At 46.8% G+C, this 14,664-nt stretch overlaps 1 protein-coding gene across 3 annotated transcripts in view; it reads left to right on the top strand.

Moving 5' to 3' along the window:
* The window catches only part of GPAM (glycerol-3-phosphate acyltransferase, mitochondrial), a 232,522-nt gene that overhangs the window by 62,963 nt on the left and 154,895 nt on the right, over positions 1-14,664 (top strand). For all 3 annotated transcript variants that reach the window (XM_086922788.1, XM_086922787.1, XM_086922786.1), the window contains exons 7-9: positions 185-284; positions 8,916-9,052; positions 11,720-11,819. In XM_086922788.1, coding sequence (XP_086778914.1) covers positions 185-284; positions 8,916-9,052; positions 11,720-11,819 — 337 coding nt within the window. The remainder of the gene's footprint in view (positions 1-184; positions 285-8,915; positions 9,053-11,719; positions 11,820-14,664) is intronic.

Here is a 14,664-nt window from a genome sequence, read left to right as displayed (position 1 = left end):
CTGTATTGTCATAAAGTCAAATTATCTTATGATAGTTTCCTGCGTGTGCATGCCACTGCTTTGCAACAAACAATCAGGATGGAAATTTCCATATTGATGTTAGTCAAACTGACTCGTGTGCAGTGCACACAGTTAGCCTTCAGTGTCTAAACTGTTCCTTTTTGTTTTGTTTCTTCTAATACAGGTTAACTGGCTGGGTGTTGCTCAAACTTTTCAACAGCTTCTTTTGGAATATTCAGATTCACAAAGGACAACTTGAGATGGTTAAAAAAGCTGCAACTGAGGCAAGAAATTGATGAAATGTAACAAGTTATTTTTTAGGCAAATACATGTCTCGCAATTTTTCTTTTGAATGTAGTATAGTTAGATATATTGAGAATACATGTATGTAACTCAACATTGCCTAGCGAAAAGGCTTTCATTTTGCCCTAAGCAATTGTCAGGCTTTCCTCCCAAGTTCTTGATGTTGCTTAGATCACCTACTATTACCAAAGATGAGACCGCATGTGTTCCCTTCTGCACAGGATGTTGATTACTTGGTTTGGGGTGGAAAATCTTGCCCCCAAAGCCTCCTTAGCTCTTGATCGAGCAGCTAAAGGTTAGCTCTCAGGAGAGGTAGCTGGACGTTTAAAACTAGAAACAGTATAAAAAAGCATTAACAACTAAAGTGGATTGTTCTGCCAGGTTTAATCATTTTAAATAGTTGCTTTGTTTCAGGCCATCTTGGAGTACTTCGATCTGGTCAGACTTGATTTTTTAGCTGAGTTGTGTTGACTGTTGTTCTAATGCAATTTTGGTCCCTCGATATCACTCTGGGAGCATTGGGGGCATTAATGGTATCACACGCCAAAGTGTTTGAGGGGCAAAACAAAATGAGTTGCCCCCAAAGAAATGGTTCACAAGAAATGCTTCTTGTTTCTTATTTCCTTCTTACCTACTGGGCTGTGGTCATCTTATCGATCCTAGGCAGCCTTAGTCTGTCAAGGTCCTCCTGCATGTCCTCTAGATGGACCTCTAACAATTTGCATCTTGTGCAGGTATTTCCTTGGATTAGTTCACTGCTCCTGGCCGCAGCAGTCAAGCTCCTAATTTAGAAGGTAGGATCTTTGTCTTCTCAGAGGTTCATAGTAGTAAGCAGTCCCTGAAAACCTTCTCAGATTTATCCAAAATCTAGAGGGAGCATGGCAAGCGTGCTGAGGTTTCACTCCTGAACCAATGTCTGCTGCTCACGTACTGTTGCCCAAGTGTCCTTGGAGTGCGGTTGACAGAAGAAACCAATCTAGATGGGTGTTCTTAGACCCTCTGGTGCTGAGGGTGGGATGCCAGAACGTGCCATAGGATCTGCCACATACTAAAAAGGTCTCCTGCAATCTTAGAGCAGTATCCTTTTCTTGTTGCTGGGTAGATTATGAAGGCGTTTTGAAGCCCAGCTCTCTAGTTATGACTGATCCTGGTTTTGTGTATTGGCCTCAGAATGATAACTGTACCTGGGGGATGGTTGAATGTTACCCTGGGTGGTAGGAAACCTAACACAGGCCAATAAAATGTTCTGGAAACCTCCTGTACCCAAGAGTTGATCATATTTCTGGGTGCGGACATAATGGCATGTAGTTGATGCTTGATGACATGGATGTTCATCAGATAAACATAAAGGAGGCCAACATTTTGTGCAGTGCAAATGTACAAAGATACTGGTACCACCCCTCCCCCGCATGTAAATATATAGACACAAACTCCTGTCCCCCAGAACTAATCTGATCATAAATATATCCCATGAGAATGGAAGAGCCCCTCGCTACAGGCATGTGACTGAACTTTGATTGAACTTTACTGAAGAGAGTCAGAGGGCAGAGTCTCCACAGAGATACATGGGGAAAAAGACACGTGCTCTGAACTATAATGGTGCTGCTACCAGCACCAATCACAGCATAGCCTGGGTTGAAAGAGCGTTGACCACTCTTACTCAGAGGTGAAGTGCACTTTGGATGGCTTGCAATTTCTGTGCTCAGCTGTTATGGAACATTCAAAGAAATAGCCCCAAAAAAGATGTGCTAACTGCCCTAGTAATTATACATCACTCCTTGTGGTAATCTGCATGGGCAACACAATAATGTTCTGTTTTTCCTTAACATAGCCTAACTTTTAAGATTACAATTATCTCTAATATAATTTACCAAACAACCAAATTCCTGTGACACACAACTGACAAGAGGTTGCTTGTGACAACCATAGTTGTGCTTTCTGTGATCTGTAAAGGCATTATATACTTGGAACACGCTATAGGTTTTTAATTAATGCTTTTGCAAGTCGGCAGATAACTCCTATAGTTAGATGTTTTCTCTTGGTAAGCATTCTTGAGCCCAGGGTTTTCTTCATGTTTATGTTTTATTAGTGGAAACTCATTTGCTATACTCATCACTGCTTTGCTAGCTACACTGATATTGTCTCCTACAACTGCACTCGCTGTCTGTTTAGCCATGTTTCTCTGCTTCTCCTCTGTTGTGTACTGAATGGTTAGGTGCTGTCTAATCAATCAATCACGTCATTTGTATAGCGCACTACTCACCCAGGAGGGTCTCAAGGCGCTGGGGGAGGGGAAAGTTACTGCTCGAACAGCCAGGTCTTGAGCTGCTTTCTGAAGGCGAGATGGTCTTGGGTTCGCCGAAGGTGTGTGGGGAGGTAGTTCCACGTCTTGGCTGCCAGGTAGGAGAAGGATCTTCCTCCGGTGGTGGCTCTGCGGATGCGTGGTACGGTGGCGAGTGCGTGGCCTGTCGATCGTAGCTGGCAGGTGGGCGTGTAGAAGGTCATGCGGTCGTTGAGGTTCTTGGAGCCCAGGTGGTGGAGAGCCTTGTGTGCGTGGGTGAGGAGTCTGAACGTGATTCTCTTGCTGACGGGGAGCCAGTGCAGGTCTCCCAGGTGTCCGGTGATGTGGCTGTGTCGGGGGATGTCGAGGATGAGTCGAGCGGAGGCGTTCTGGATGCGTTGGAGCCTTTTTTGAAGTTTCGCTGTGGTTCCGGCGTAGAGGGTGTTCCCGTAGTCCAGTCGGCTGGTGACGAGTGCCTGGGTGACAGTCTTCCTGGTTTCCGTGGGGATCCATCTGAAGATCTTGTGGAGCATGCGCAGGGTGTTGAAGCACGAGGATGAGACGCGTTGACTTGTCTGGTCATTGACAGGAAGAAGTCTAGGATGAAGCCCAGGTTGCGTGCGTGGTCCGTCGGTTTGGGAGCGGTGCCCAGGGCCGGGGGCCACCAGGAGTCGTCCCAGGCGGAGGGTGATGATCCCAGGATGAGGACTTCCGTCTTGTCCGAGTTAGGTTTAAGGCGGCTGTTCCTCATCCAGTCGGTGACGTCTTTCATCCCTTCGTGTAGGTTGGCTCTGGCGGTGGTGGGGTCGCTGGTGAGGGAGAGGATGAGCTGGGGGTCGTCGGCGTAGGAGATGATGTTGAGGTTGTGCTGGCGTGCGATGGCTGCGAGGGGGCTCATGTAGACGTTGAAGAGGGTTGGGCTGAGTGAAGATCCTTGTGGTACGCCGCAGATGACTTCGGTGGCCTCGGATCTGAACGGAGGGAGGCGGACTCTTTGGGTTCTTCCGGTGAGGAACTAGATGATCCACTCCAGCGCTTTTTCTCGAATTCCGATGTTGCTGAGGCGCTTCACTAGAGTTCGGTGGCAGACGGTGTCGAATGCCGCAGAGAGGTCCAGGAGGATGAGGGCCGCTGTTTCCCCATTGTCGATCAGGGTTCTGATGTCGTCGGTGGCTGCGATCAGGGCGGTCTCGGTGCTGTGGTTGGCCCGAAACCCGGACTGCGATGGGTCGAGGGATCCGTTCGTCTCGAGGAAGGCGGCCAGCTGTTTGTTGGCGGTCTTCTCGATGACTTTGGCTGGAAAAGGAAGGAGCGAGATGGGACGGTAGTTCTTGAGGTCGGTGGGGTCCGCCGTTGGTTTCTTCAGGAGGGCGGTCAGCTCGGCGTGCTTCCAGCTCTCCGGGAAGGTGGCGGTGTGGAAGGAGGAGTTGATGGTGTCTCGGAGATGGGGTTCGATGGTGCCGTCGGCTTTGTTGAAGACGTGGTGTGGGCACGGGTCGGTTGGTGATCCGGAGTGGATGGAGTTCATCGTGCGGGTGGTGTCTTCGGTGCTGATCGGGGTCCAATTGCAGAGGGTGGTGGTGGCGGGCGTTGGTTCGGTGGTAGGGTGCGTGGTCTGTGCGTCGAAGCTGTTGTGTATGTCGGCGATCTTGCAGTGGAAGAACGAGGCGAGTGAGTTGCAGAGGTCTTGCAAGGGAGTGATGTCGTTTCCGGCGCTGGGGTTGGAGAACTCTTTGACGATGCTGAAGAGTTCCTTGCTGTCATGGGTGTTGTTGTCCAGTCGTTCTTTGAGTGCCGTCTTCTTGGTGGCGCGGATCAGCTGATGGTGTTTGCGGATGGCGTGCTTGAGGGTGGTCCTGTTGTCTGTGGTGTGGTCGAGCCGCCAGGCTTTCTCGAGGGTGCGGCAGTTCTTCTTGGATTCCTTGAGTTCGTCGGTGAACCAGGGGGTTTTCTTGCTGCCGTGTCTGCTGGGAGGGTTCTTTAGTGGTGCGAGGTCATCGGTGCAGGCGGTCAGCCACTTGGTGAGGTTGCTGGCTGCTTCATTGGGGTCGTTGTGCCGGTGGTAGTGTTCTGGCTGAGGGAGGCGGTCAGCTGCTCGGCGGTGATCTTGCTCCAGCATCGGCGGGGGACCAGTTGCGGGTGGTGGTGGGTTGTAGTTTTTTTGAAGCTGAAGTGGACGCAGCTGTGGTCGGTCCAGTGGAGTCCGGTGGCGTGGCTGAAGGAGATGTGCTTGCTGGATGAGAAGACTGGGTCAAGCGCGTGGCCGGCGTAGTGAGTGGGGGTGTTCACCAGTTGCTTGAGTCCGAGGTTGGCGAGGTTGTCCAGCAGGGCGGTGGTGTTTCTGTCGTTGTTGTTCTCCAGGTGAACGTTGAGGTCTCCTAGGAGGATGTAGTCGGCGGAGGGAAGGGCGTGCGGGCTGATGAAGTCTGCGATGTCTTTGCTGAATTGTGTGCGTGGTCCCGGTGGTCTGTAGATGAGGGTGCCGCGGAGGGTGGTCTTGGGGTCAGTGTATATCTGGAAGTGCAGGTGTTCGGCGGCGGGTAAGGTTTCGTCAGAGTTAGTTGAGATGCGGATGGTGTTCTTGTGTACGATGGCGATGCCTCCTCCCGTCTGGTTGACGCGTTCCTTCCGGGTGATCTTGTATCCGTCCGGGATGGCTATGGCGATGTCGGGCGCTGAGGAGGCGTTCATCCAGGTTTCGGTGAGGAAGGCGACGTCCGGTGCTGTCGTGTCGCGCAGGCCCCAGAGTTCCACGGCGTGCCTGTGGATGGAGCGGGTGTTGAGCAGGATGCACTCCAGGTGGTTGCTGCTGGTGCTTGGCTTGGCGGGGGCCGTGCAGGTCCGGTAGCAGGAGAAACGGCAGGCTTGGCAGGCGAAGGGTCCGTGGGTGCCTCTCGGGGTGGCTTGGTAGCAGGCAGGGTTCCGTCCATCATTGAGAACGTGCAGGGTGGCGGTGTCGTAGGTCCGTCGGGTAGTCTTGCATCGGCGAGTGCCAGGGGTCCTGGCACTGGGCACGGTCCAGGCGCAGACGGGCTTACCTTTGGCGCACCTTCGGCGCTCAATCGGTGCTCCCGCTGCGCGCATCCGGTGGGCTTGTTTCTCTTTTTTTTTAGTTAAGTCTGATTATATTGCTCAAGAACCATTGTTTGGAGTATATTGTTTGTTGTCCCTGGTTCTTGTTCTAGGGTCGCCCGTGTGGTCAGTTATCTCTCTTGTGTAAGTGCAGCATGCCATAACTCACAGTGAGGTCAGACAATGGCTGACCCATTATTGCCCTATGATGCACGCTGGAGTGTGTGGAATAAAAATGTGAATGATGCCACAATAGACCAATGTATGAAGTCTGGCAGAAAACCCCTAGAACTATGTTCTACAAATATTTTTAGTGATATCAAAAGGTCTTGGCTAGCAACGGACCTAAAAAGCAAATTGGTCTGGCATTGGTTGCCATCCTCTTTACTTTTCAAATGCGCTTATTTTGTAAGGCTTTTGTCTAACTTTTTACAACTAGTTAGAGAGGGTTAAAAAGACTGATACATTGAGAAGCTTTCAAAGTCAGAGGGATGTATTTTGGAAATTGTGACAGAGGGATGTATAGATAGTGTTTTTATCTAGAACAATTGACAGACAGTTGGTTGCATAAATACATTTACAAAGATAGACTGCTAAATTGAGATTCATGCACAGAGAAGGTTGCGTAAATGGATAGATCTGCAAAGATAGATAGCTAGGGTTGCATAGATAGAGCTGAAACAACAGAGATGCACTGGCAGAGTTGCATCAGCCCCGTAGGCAGAGTTGCATCAGCCCCGTAGGCAGAGTTGCATCAGCCCCGTAGGCAGAGTTGCATCAGCCCCGTAGGCAGAGTTGCATCAGCCCCGTAGGCAGAGTTGCATCAGCCCCGTAGGCAGAGTTGCATCAGCCCCCCCCCCGTAGGCAGAGTTGCATCAGCCCCCCCCTAGGCAGAGTTGCATCAGCCCCCCCCTAGGCAGAGTTGCATCAGCCCCCCCCTAGGCAGAGTTGCATCAGTCCCCCCCTAGGCAGAGTTGCATCAGCCCCCCCCCCCCTAGGCAGAGTTGCATCACCCCCCCCCCCCCCCTAGGCAGAGTTGCATCACCCCCCCCCCCCTAGGCAGAGTTGCATCACCCCCCCCCCCTAGGCAGAGTTGCATCACCCCCCCCCCCCTAGGCAGAGTTGCATCACCCCCCCCCCCTAGGCAGAGTTGCATCACCCCCCCCCCCCCCTAGGCAGAGTTGCATCGCCCCCCCCCCCCCCCCTAGGCAGAGTTGCATCAGCCCCCCCCCCCCTAGGCAGAGTTGCATCAGCCCCCCCCCCCTAGGCAGAGTAGCATCAGCCCCCCCCCCCCCCCCCCTAGGCAGAGTTGCATCAGCCCCCCCCCCCCTAGGCAGAGTTGCATCACCCCCCCCCCCCTAGGCAGAGTTGCATCACCCCCCCCCCCCTAGGCAGAGTTGCATCACCCCCCCCCCCCTAGGCAGAGTTGCATCAGCCCCCCTAGGCAGAGTTGCATCAGCCCCCCCCTAGGCAGAGTTGCATCAGCCCCCCACACAGATGATCAGACTCTCAAACAGATGATCAGACTCTCAAACAGATGATCAGACAAGCGAGACCGACAGAGTGAGTGGCGGACAGACTGCGCGCCAAACATACAGGTTAATAGCTAGCTATACAGGTTGATAGGTAGACCGACAGGCTTGCAAAAACAGATACAACAGGAAATTGAAATAAGACATGGATTCAATTACTGATCTAATAGTTAAATGTCTATGTAAGCGCAATATACAGGAGCGATTAAAGCAAATTGTTGAACCATATAAGCAGGACATATAGACTAACTTCATTGTGTGCATACAAAAAGGGGTATACCTTTCTTTTAAGAACAATTTCACATATAACAATCTGGTATGTTGTGAAGTAACACCACCAGTTGGTAGATCTACAAAGATCACTCAAAAAGGAATTTACAACAGCTGTGGAACAGTGTTTCTCAAACCGGGTAGATTTTGGTGGGTCATGAAAGTCATACCAATAAATAAACATGCTTTTAAATTCTGTATTTATCTTTTCACATTTGCTGAGCTTGAAAGACAAAAGTGTCAAATGTCAGGCAACGTCTTCTGACACATTGCTACTTTTTTAACTGCTTCCATGCGGCGCACATTTCTCAACTGTGCAGGCGAATTCTACGCGTGCGCAAATTGGTCGGTCCCTGGCCATCCGACACCCATGCCCACCGTGACGTCGGACGGTCGGGGGCCGCCCGACGCATTTAAGAGGATAAAATGGGGATAGGTGTTTATAAACACTTCTCACTATGCAGTCAGAGAAAGTAAAGTGAAATTCTGCGACAATCTTGCTGGGTACACCAGTGTGAAAGGAAAGGCTGTATGTAGGGTGCCATTTTTTGTAACACACAACAAGTTGTAAACACCTGCAAATTAAACTGTACACATTCGGCAGTTAGGAAAGCAAAAAGAAATGCACATTCTTTTTTGTAATTCTGAAGTGTGATGTAGACAAAAGGTTAATAAGACCGAAACAAATCACTATACTTAACTTGGTGATTCACAACTGATAAATATTCACTGAAACCCGATTTCCACACATTATTTTTTGTATGCAATGTTGTTTTAACGGTAAAATTGTATCTTTGTGAAAATTGTGTGGCAATGAAATGAAAAATGTGCCGTCAGTAAATGACAGTGCGGAAACATGATGCTCTAATTACATTAAAATATTGCACAGCTCATGCCCTTCAAAGCTAGATGATTTGAGAAAGTTTTCCGTTCTAAAAAGTGGGTCATGGTTCTAAAATGTTTAGGAAGCACAATTTTAGAGGGAGATAGTCTGATAAAGCTGATATCTGCTCTTTGCTCACATCAAAATCATCCTCATATCACATCAGTTTCCAAGCACAAATGCAACTCTAAAGTAATGATAAAGTAAAAGCAAGAACACTAGGGCTGAAGGGGACTACATTATGTGTGGATGTGCTCCTTGTGAAAAAATTCAGTCTCTCAAAGTGAAGTTTGGTAGTGTCTGAAAATGGCTGACCTACTGCCCCATGGTGAAGGGTGCAGAAGCAATATGTGAATGACTCTACGACAGACCTGTGGATGAAGAGAGCTGTCTAAACACCTCTAAATATAATCTATATATAATTTTAGCAGCATCAAATGGTCTTGGCTAGGCAGCAGCTTTTCATTCATTCTGGAATTAATACTTTGTTTGGGGTGATTGTTTAACTCCTTTAAAATTCGATCCATAATATTTTTGAACCGGTCTCTTATTTTTGTACATTTTTCTTTTACAGATGAATATGCCGCTTGTCTTTCTGCCAGTTCACAAATCACACATTGACTACCTGCTGCTCACATTCGTCCTTTTCTGCCATAACATTAAAGCACCGCACATTGCCTCAGGAAATAACCTTAACATTCCCATTTTCAGGTGAGTTTGCCATTTGTGTGATTCAGCCTTATTTTGGGTATTTCATGCAATGTCAGTTAAGTGGTTCCTGGAGAAGTCTGTGGGTCATGAGTCATACTTCGGTGAGTATTGTTGCTTATTTTTTTGTCCATGGCCTCTGGCACTTACCAGGATACTGCCTTTGTGTGCTCAGTGCTCCAACAGTACTGACGGTGAGCAGTCAAGGCTTCAGAAGGTGGTAAAGGATTTGGCAAATGTAACCAAACTAAATAAGCGTAATGTCTGATGAAAACTGTATTTAAAAACAAAACTCGCCAAACTTTTATTTACACACGTGAAGGAAATGCAGTTATATTAAATAACCATGGAAACAAAAAGTTTGATCGATTCAGAAGGCACTATAAAGCAAGTAAGATGAGCCATATGGCCAGCAATTCAGAGTTTTTGGTAATTTTCAGGAGTGTTCTGTATTAATCTTTTACTACAGGTTTTGTTTACAAAGTTCATCCAGGCATAGATAATGGCCAGTTATAGTGTGACAAGCTTACTATCATAGAGCTCCCCTTGTGCTCATCAGCTGTGGGGTCAAATTGAGGTCACAGAGGCTTTGAACTCAAGTGACTAATCCAAAATAAAGCTCCAAATAGTAAATTCATCCAGTAACTCACCAAACACAATTAACAAGTTGCCCCCCCACATCTTTTGTTTCTCTGATCCTACTCACTGCACTTAAATCAACCATTGCATGTTTGTTTTTGAACATCCCTCTCATTATTTTACTGTCCCTAATGAAAAGTCCCAATTGCCATGACCTTTCTGTTAATGCTTCTGTTCGTCCCCTCATCTAATGTAGTCTGTTTATTTTGCCAAGTCTGTTCAAGCGCTGCTCTTACATTCCAGTCGTTTCCTTCTTTCCAGACATCCAGCCATGGCAACTTCAGTTCACCCTATGCATCCAAGTCTCTCCTGAGGCTTCTTGGCTCTTATTTACAGTCTTGAAGTATTTCTAGGCTTGACTGGGCTAAGAGTAAAATATTTAATTAAATAATTTTCGTTCTCAGCCAACCCAGATTTTTTAGTTTTAGTGAGACCATATTGGGCATTCACTTGCAGGTGTTGTCCAACCAATGAACAATGTCAGAAATACACTGTCGATTGTGTCGCCTTGTTGGTGTATGTTATCCGTATTTCAGCCATTTTGTCGGGTGTCTCATTCCACTACAAACTATATAAATTGAATATATGGAAGAGTTCCTTAATTGCTTATAATATAATGTTATTCTACTTTAAGACCTTGCGTGAATGGGGAAAACATCTGAACCTATGAGCTCACAGAGAATCCCTGATGTTGTTGACTGATCAGGGGGTGATTGTCACCACACTTGAAGTGCTAGAATGCACTGTGTATAATTGGTAGGCACAGCAGTTGTTTTGCCCATTCTGACAAGCTTGGCTTCAAGGTTTTAATGGCTCCTGGTAACCTGCACCAACATCACAGCTTATTGCTGCCACGTATCTACAAAATTGAGGTTTATTTCTAGATAGTCAAGAACAGATGTGGAATAACTAGGCAGGCCAGAAAAAAAGTTGTTTAGTCATTTTGATACAACTTTGTTGACAGGCAAATATACCATTGGCTATACTTGATTGAAAGAAGGTGTGCATCTTTAAAGGTTAATACTTGCTAATGTAAAGAAACAAGTTACCTTATCCTCAGTTTGCACCTTAGAGAAATGATGCAAGCTTTCCTTTTCTTTTAGTTCCATTAACTACCCGAAATGGACTTCCTTATTGAAAAGGCCCTCTTTATTCCTTAATTATGTCATTGGCTGAAATAAACCTCCACACTGGTGGTTGCAGTTTTAGTTGGCATTTTGTTTGCTTGTTGACACATTCTTCGTCTGGTGATCGACTTGCATACAAATACAAAACATGAATCTTAACCTGCTAATTGTGTATATGAACAAAATTTGGACTTTGAATATTTAAAAAAAAAAATAATTGAGTAAGCAGGAGCAAGATGTCATGAGCTGCTCTCAAAGTGTCAAGCTGTGATTTTTTTTATTGAGCTTTTTATTGTTCCGATAAATCATTCAAGGTGGCTTAATCTCAATGATTTATGTATGAAATGTTTTTCTAGATCCAGGTATACGTTAATATGTTGACCATCGTCCACAGGCTATCAAAGTGCAGTCTACACTTCTCCAATCTTATAACCTTTGTTAGACTTCCTTCATATCCAGACTGTTCAGATATAAGCAAGAAAAATGTCAAGATATGAACGAGAACGAGTATGAACACAGTCTAGATATCAAGGTCTAGTCCAGTTTAGATCAGAGTAGATCTCGTCAAGATCTGCGCAGTTCTTCGAAAGTAGTCAGGAATATCAATATTGCTTTGTGGCTATTTGTACATGAAGATACTGTTTCTCTTTTCAGAAACTAATTTTCACGTATTACATGCAACAGTGTTTCATCACAAAATATCTAATTGTTTTAGGACAACTACATTGTGTACCATCCCATTGTCCGTATAACACAGCAACCTTGAACCTAATCCTTAAGTATGCTTCTATGGTTTACATGTAAGACAGTGTTGTAGCTCATATGTTTTTTTACTTGTTATGCTTTTGTAATCCGTATATTCTTTTCTTTGTGTCATTGAAGTTGTATTTTTTTGGGTTTGCAGTACACTGATCCACATGCTGGGGGGCTTTTTCATACGACGAAAGTTGGATGAAACAACTGATGGGCGGAAAGATATACTCTACCGATCGTTGCTTCAAGCGGTGAGAAATTGGCATTCCAGATGAGAGCTTTAAATTGTATGATGCAACAAAAAACATCATTTGAATGCTATATATTCCTTATTAAAAATCTTCAGCACAAATAGATAATTAAGGTGACTTTCAGAAAAAAAAGTTTATCTACTCTGTTTTTAAATTGTGAGAGGGGCATAGATGATGAATTGTTCAGCAGTATCTTCTTATTGCATAGTAGCTAAACCTGTTATTGTATTCTTGAATCATCAGTTGAAGATTAGGCTAAAGCCTCAACGATACTGTGTGAAAATTGGGTGAGACTATGTCTCTCTTCGTACAAGTTTGGCAGTGACTGCACCTCCCATTCTACAGTAATGCTAGAAATTAACTGAACCTGAGATGATGAATGGTAATAATCAGTACTTTGCTTTATACTATAGATAAGTAGTAGTATGTCGTTCAGCAGATTTATGCACTTAATGAACAATTCATCTGGCAAAACAAATGGATAGAGAAAAAAAAGAAGGTTTAATGCTCTATGGAAGAGCACTCGCAATGAAACTCCTTTCAGGTTCTGGAGTGCTCTGCTAGCAAGTGCAGCACTTCTTATCTTCTTAATCAGGTTCACTTTTGCCAACATCAAGAGATATTGCATCTTCATAGGTCACTGCATCTTCTATTCTGAAATAATCTAATGGAGCCTAGCATGAGATCCAATCAACTGTCATTTTTTGTGTTTCCAAGAATAATTGTGTATGAGAATTGATATCAATCAATCATTCATGGGTTTGTTGAGCGCGACAGTCTGTCTGCTTGACTTGAAGGCTTGCAAAACAAATGGATGAAACTGACGTTACGCCAGGGTGGGCTCTGTATAGGCACCCCTAGCACCACTTCTGTCGTTGATACAAAGCCATCTCCTTCTATCGACGACATGAGAGCTTTAAAGTCTCCTCGTCTAGTTTGATGCCTTGGATTAGGCTACAGGTGAGAAATCTGCAGGTGTATAGAGTATCCACCAGAAATATTGTTACAGTAGAAAAGTAACTCTTTCATGTAATAAAAAATGTGACCGATTCTTATAAACCCGAATCGGAATGGGCATGTATTTTCCAGTCGTTTAAAGTGTGAGTTAAGAAGAAACATAGGGCTATAAGCTGCTCGTTGTTCTTTGGCCCTGCCCATTTTATGTATCGGGGTTATGTCAATCAATCAAGAAATTTATAGAGTGCGCTACTCACCCATGGGGGTCTCAAGGCGCGGGGGGGGGCGTTGCTGCTATTGCTCGGACAGCCAAGTCTTGATGTGTCTCCTGAAGGTGATGTGGTCCTGGGTCAGACGTAGGTGGGCGGGGAGGGAGTTCTATGTCTTGGCGGCCAGGTAGGAGAACGATCTTCCTCTGGTGGTGGTTCTGCGGATCCGTGGGATGGCGACGAGAGCGAGGGTGGTGGAGCGGAGCTGGTGGGTTGGAGTGTAGAACGTGAGGCGTTTGTTGAGGTATTCGGGTCCGGCGTTGTGGAGTGCTTTGTGTGCGTGGGTGAGGAGCCTGAACTTGATTCTTTTGTTGATGGAGAGCCAGTGCAGGTCTCTCAGGTGGGCGGTTATGTGGCTGTGTCGGGGGATGTCCAGGATGAGGCGTGCAGATGCGTTCTGTATGCGCTGGAGTCTGTTCTGAAGTTTTGCTGTGGTTCCTGCGTATAGGGCGTTTCCGTAGTCCAACCGGCAGGTGACGAGGGCCTGGGTGACCGTCCTTCTCGTTTCGGTGGGGATCCACCTTAAGATCTTTCGAAGCATGCGCAGGGTGTTGAAGCATGAGAACGAGATGGCGTAGACTTGGTTGGACATGGTGAGCGAGGAGTCCAAGATGAATCCTAGTTTGCGTGCATGGTCTGTGGGTGTCGATGGGGAGCCCAGCATGGTGGGCCACCAGGAGTCGTTCCAGGCAGATTGTGATGTTACCCAGGATGAGGACCTCCGTTTTGTCTGAGTTTAGCTTTAGGCGGCTGTATTTCATCCATTCCGCAATGTCTTTCATTCCTTCCTGGAGGTTGATTCTGGTGGTGGCTGCGTCTTTGGTGAGGGAGAGGATCAGCTGGGTGTCGGCGTAGGCGATGATGTTGAGGTTGTGTTTGCGTACGACGGCGGCGAGGGGGCTCATGTAGACATTGAAGAGGGTCGGGCTGAGTGAGGAGCTTTGGGGTACACCGCAGATGATTTTGGTTGCCGCGGACCGGAAGGAAGGGAGGAGGTGGACTCTCTGGGTTCTGTCGGAGAGAAATGAGGTGATCCATTCCAGGGCCTTTCCTTAGATCCCTGCGTTGTGGAGGCGGGATCTTAGTGTTCGGTCGCAGATGGTATCGAAGGCGGCAGAGGGGTCTAGAAGGATGAGGGTGGCTGTTTCCCCGTTGTCTATCATGGTCCTGATGTCGGTGGCTGCAACGAGGGTGGTCTCGGTGCTGTGGTTGGCTCGGAAGCCGGCCTGGGAAGGGTCGAGGGAGCCATTTGCCTCGAGGAAGGTGGTCAGCTGTTTGTTGACTGTTTGTTGATGTCTGCCTCACTCACGGATTGTTTCTCACATCCAGTGTCCTGTACATATTGAATGATCTGGTCAAGTGGGGTGTCCGCAGGGAATTAAAGCATTTTTGAAGCACATTGATCAGGCCATCGGGTGGTGGGACATTTTTATTGAGCTTCTTTACTTCACCGCATGTTAACTCCTTTCCTAAGTCAGCTTTCATGTCCTGGGGTAGGATTTGAAATTGTATGGAAGCAAAAAAGTCTGTTATCACATGTTGGGCAAGACATTGACTCTAGTAAAGCACTTGGTAACATTCTAAGAATGCCTTCCTTTTCTTGGTTTCTGTTTTGCTCA

Source organism: Lissotriton vulgaris, chromosome 5 (genome assembly GCF_964263255.1).
Source record: "Lissotriton vulgaris chromosome 5, aLisVul1.2, whole genome shotgun sequence".
Classification (NCBI taxonomy): domain Eukaryota; kingdom Metazoa; phylum Chordata; class Amphibia; order Caudata; family Salamandridae; genus Lissotriton; species Lissotriton vulgaris.
Note: the sequence above shows the minus strand (reverse complement) of the source record. Positions and strands in the feature narration are given on the sequence as shown.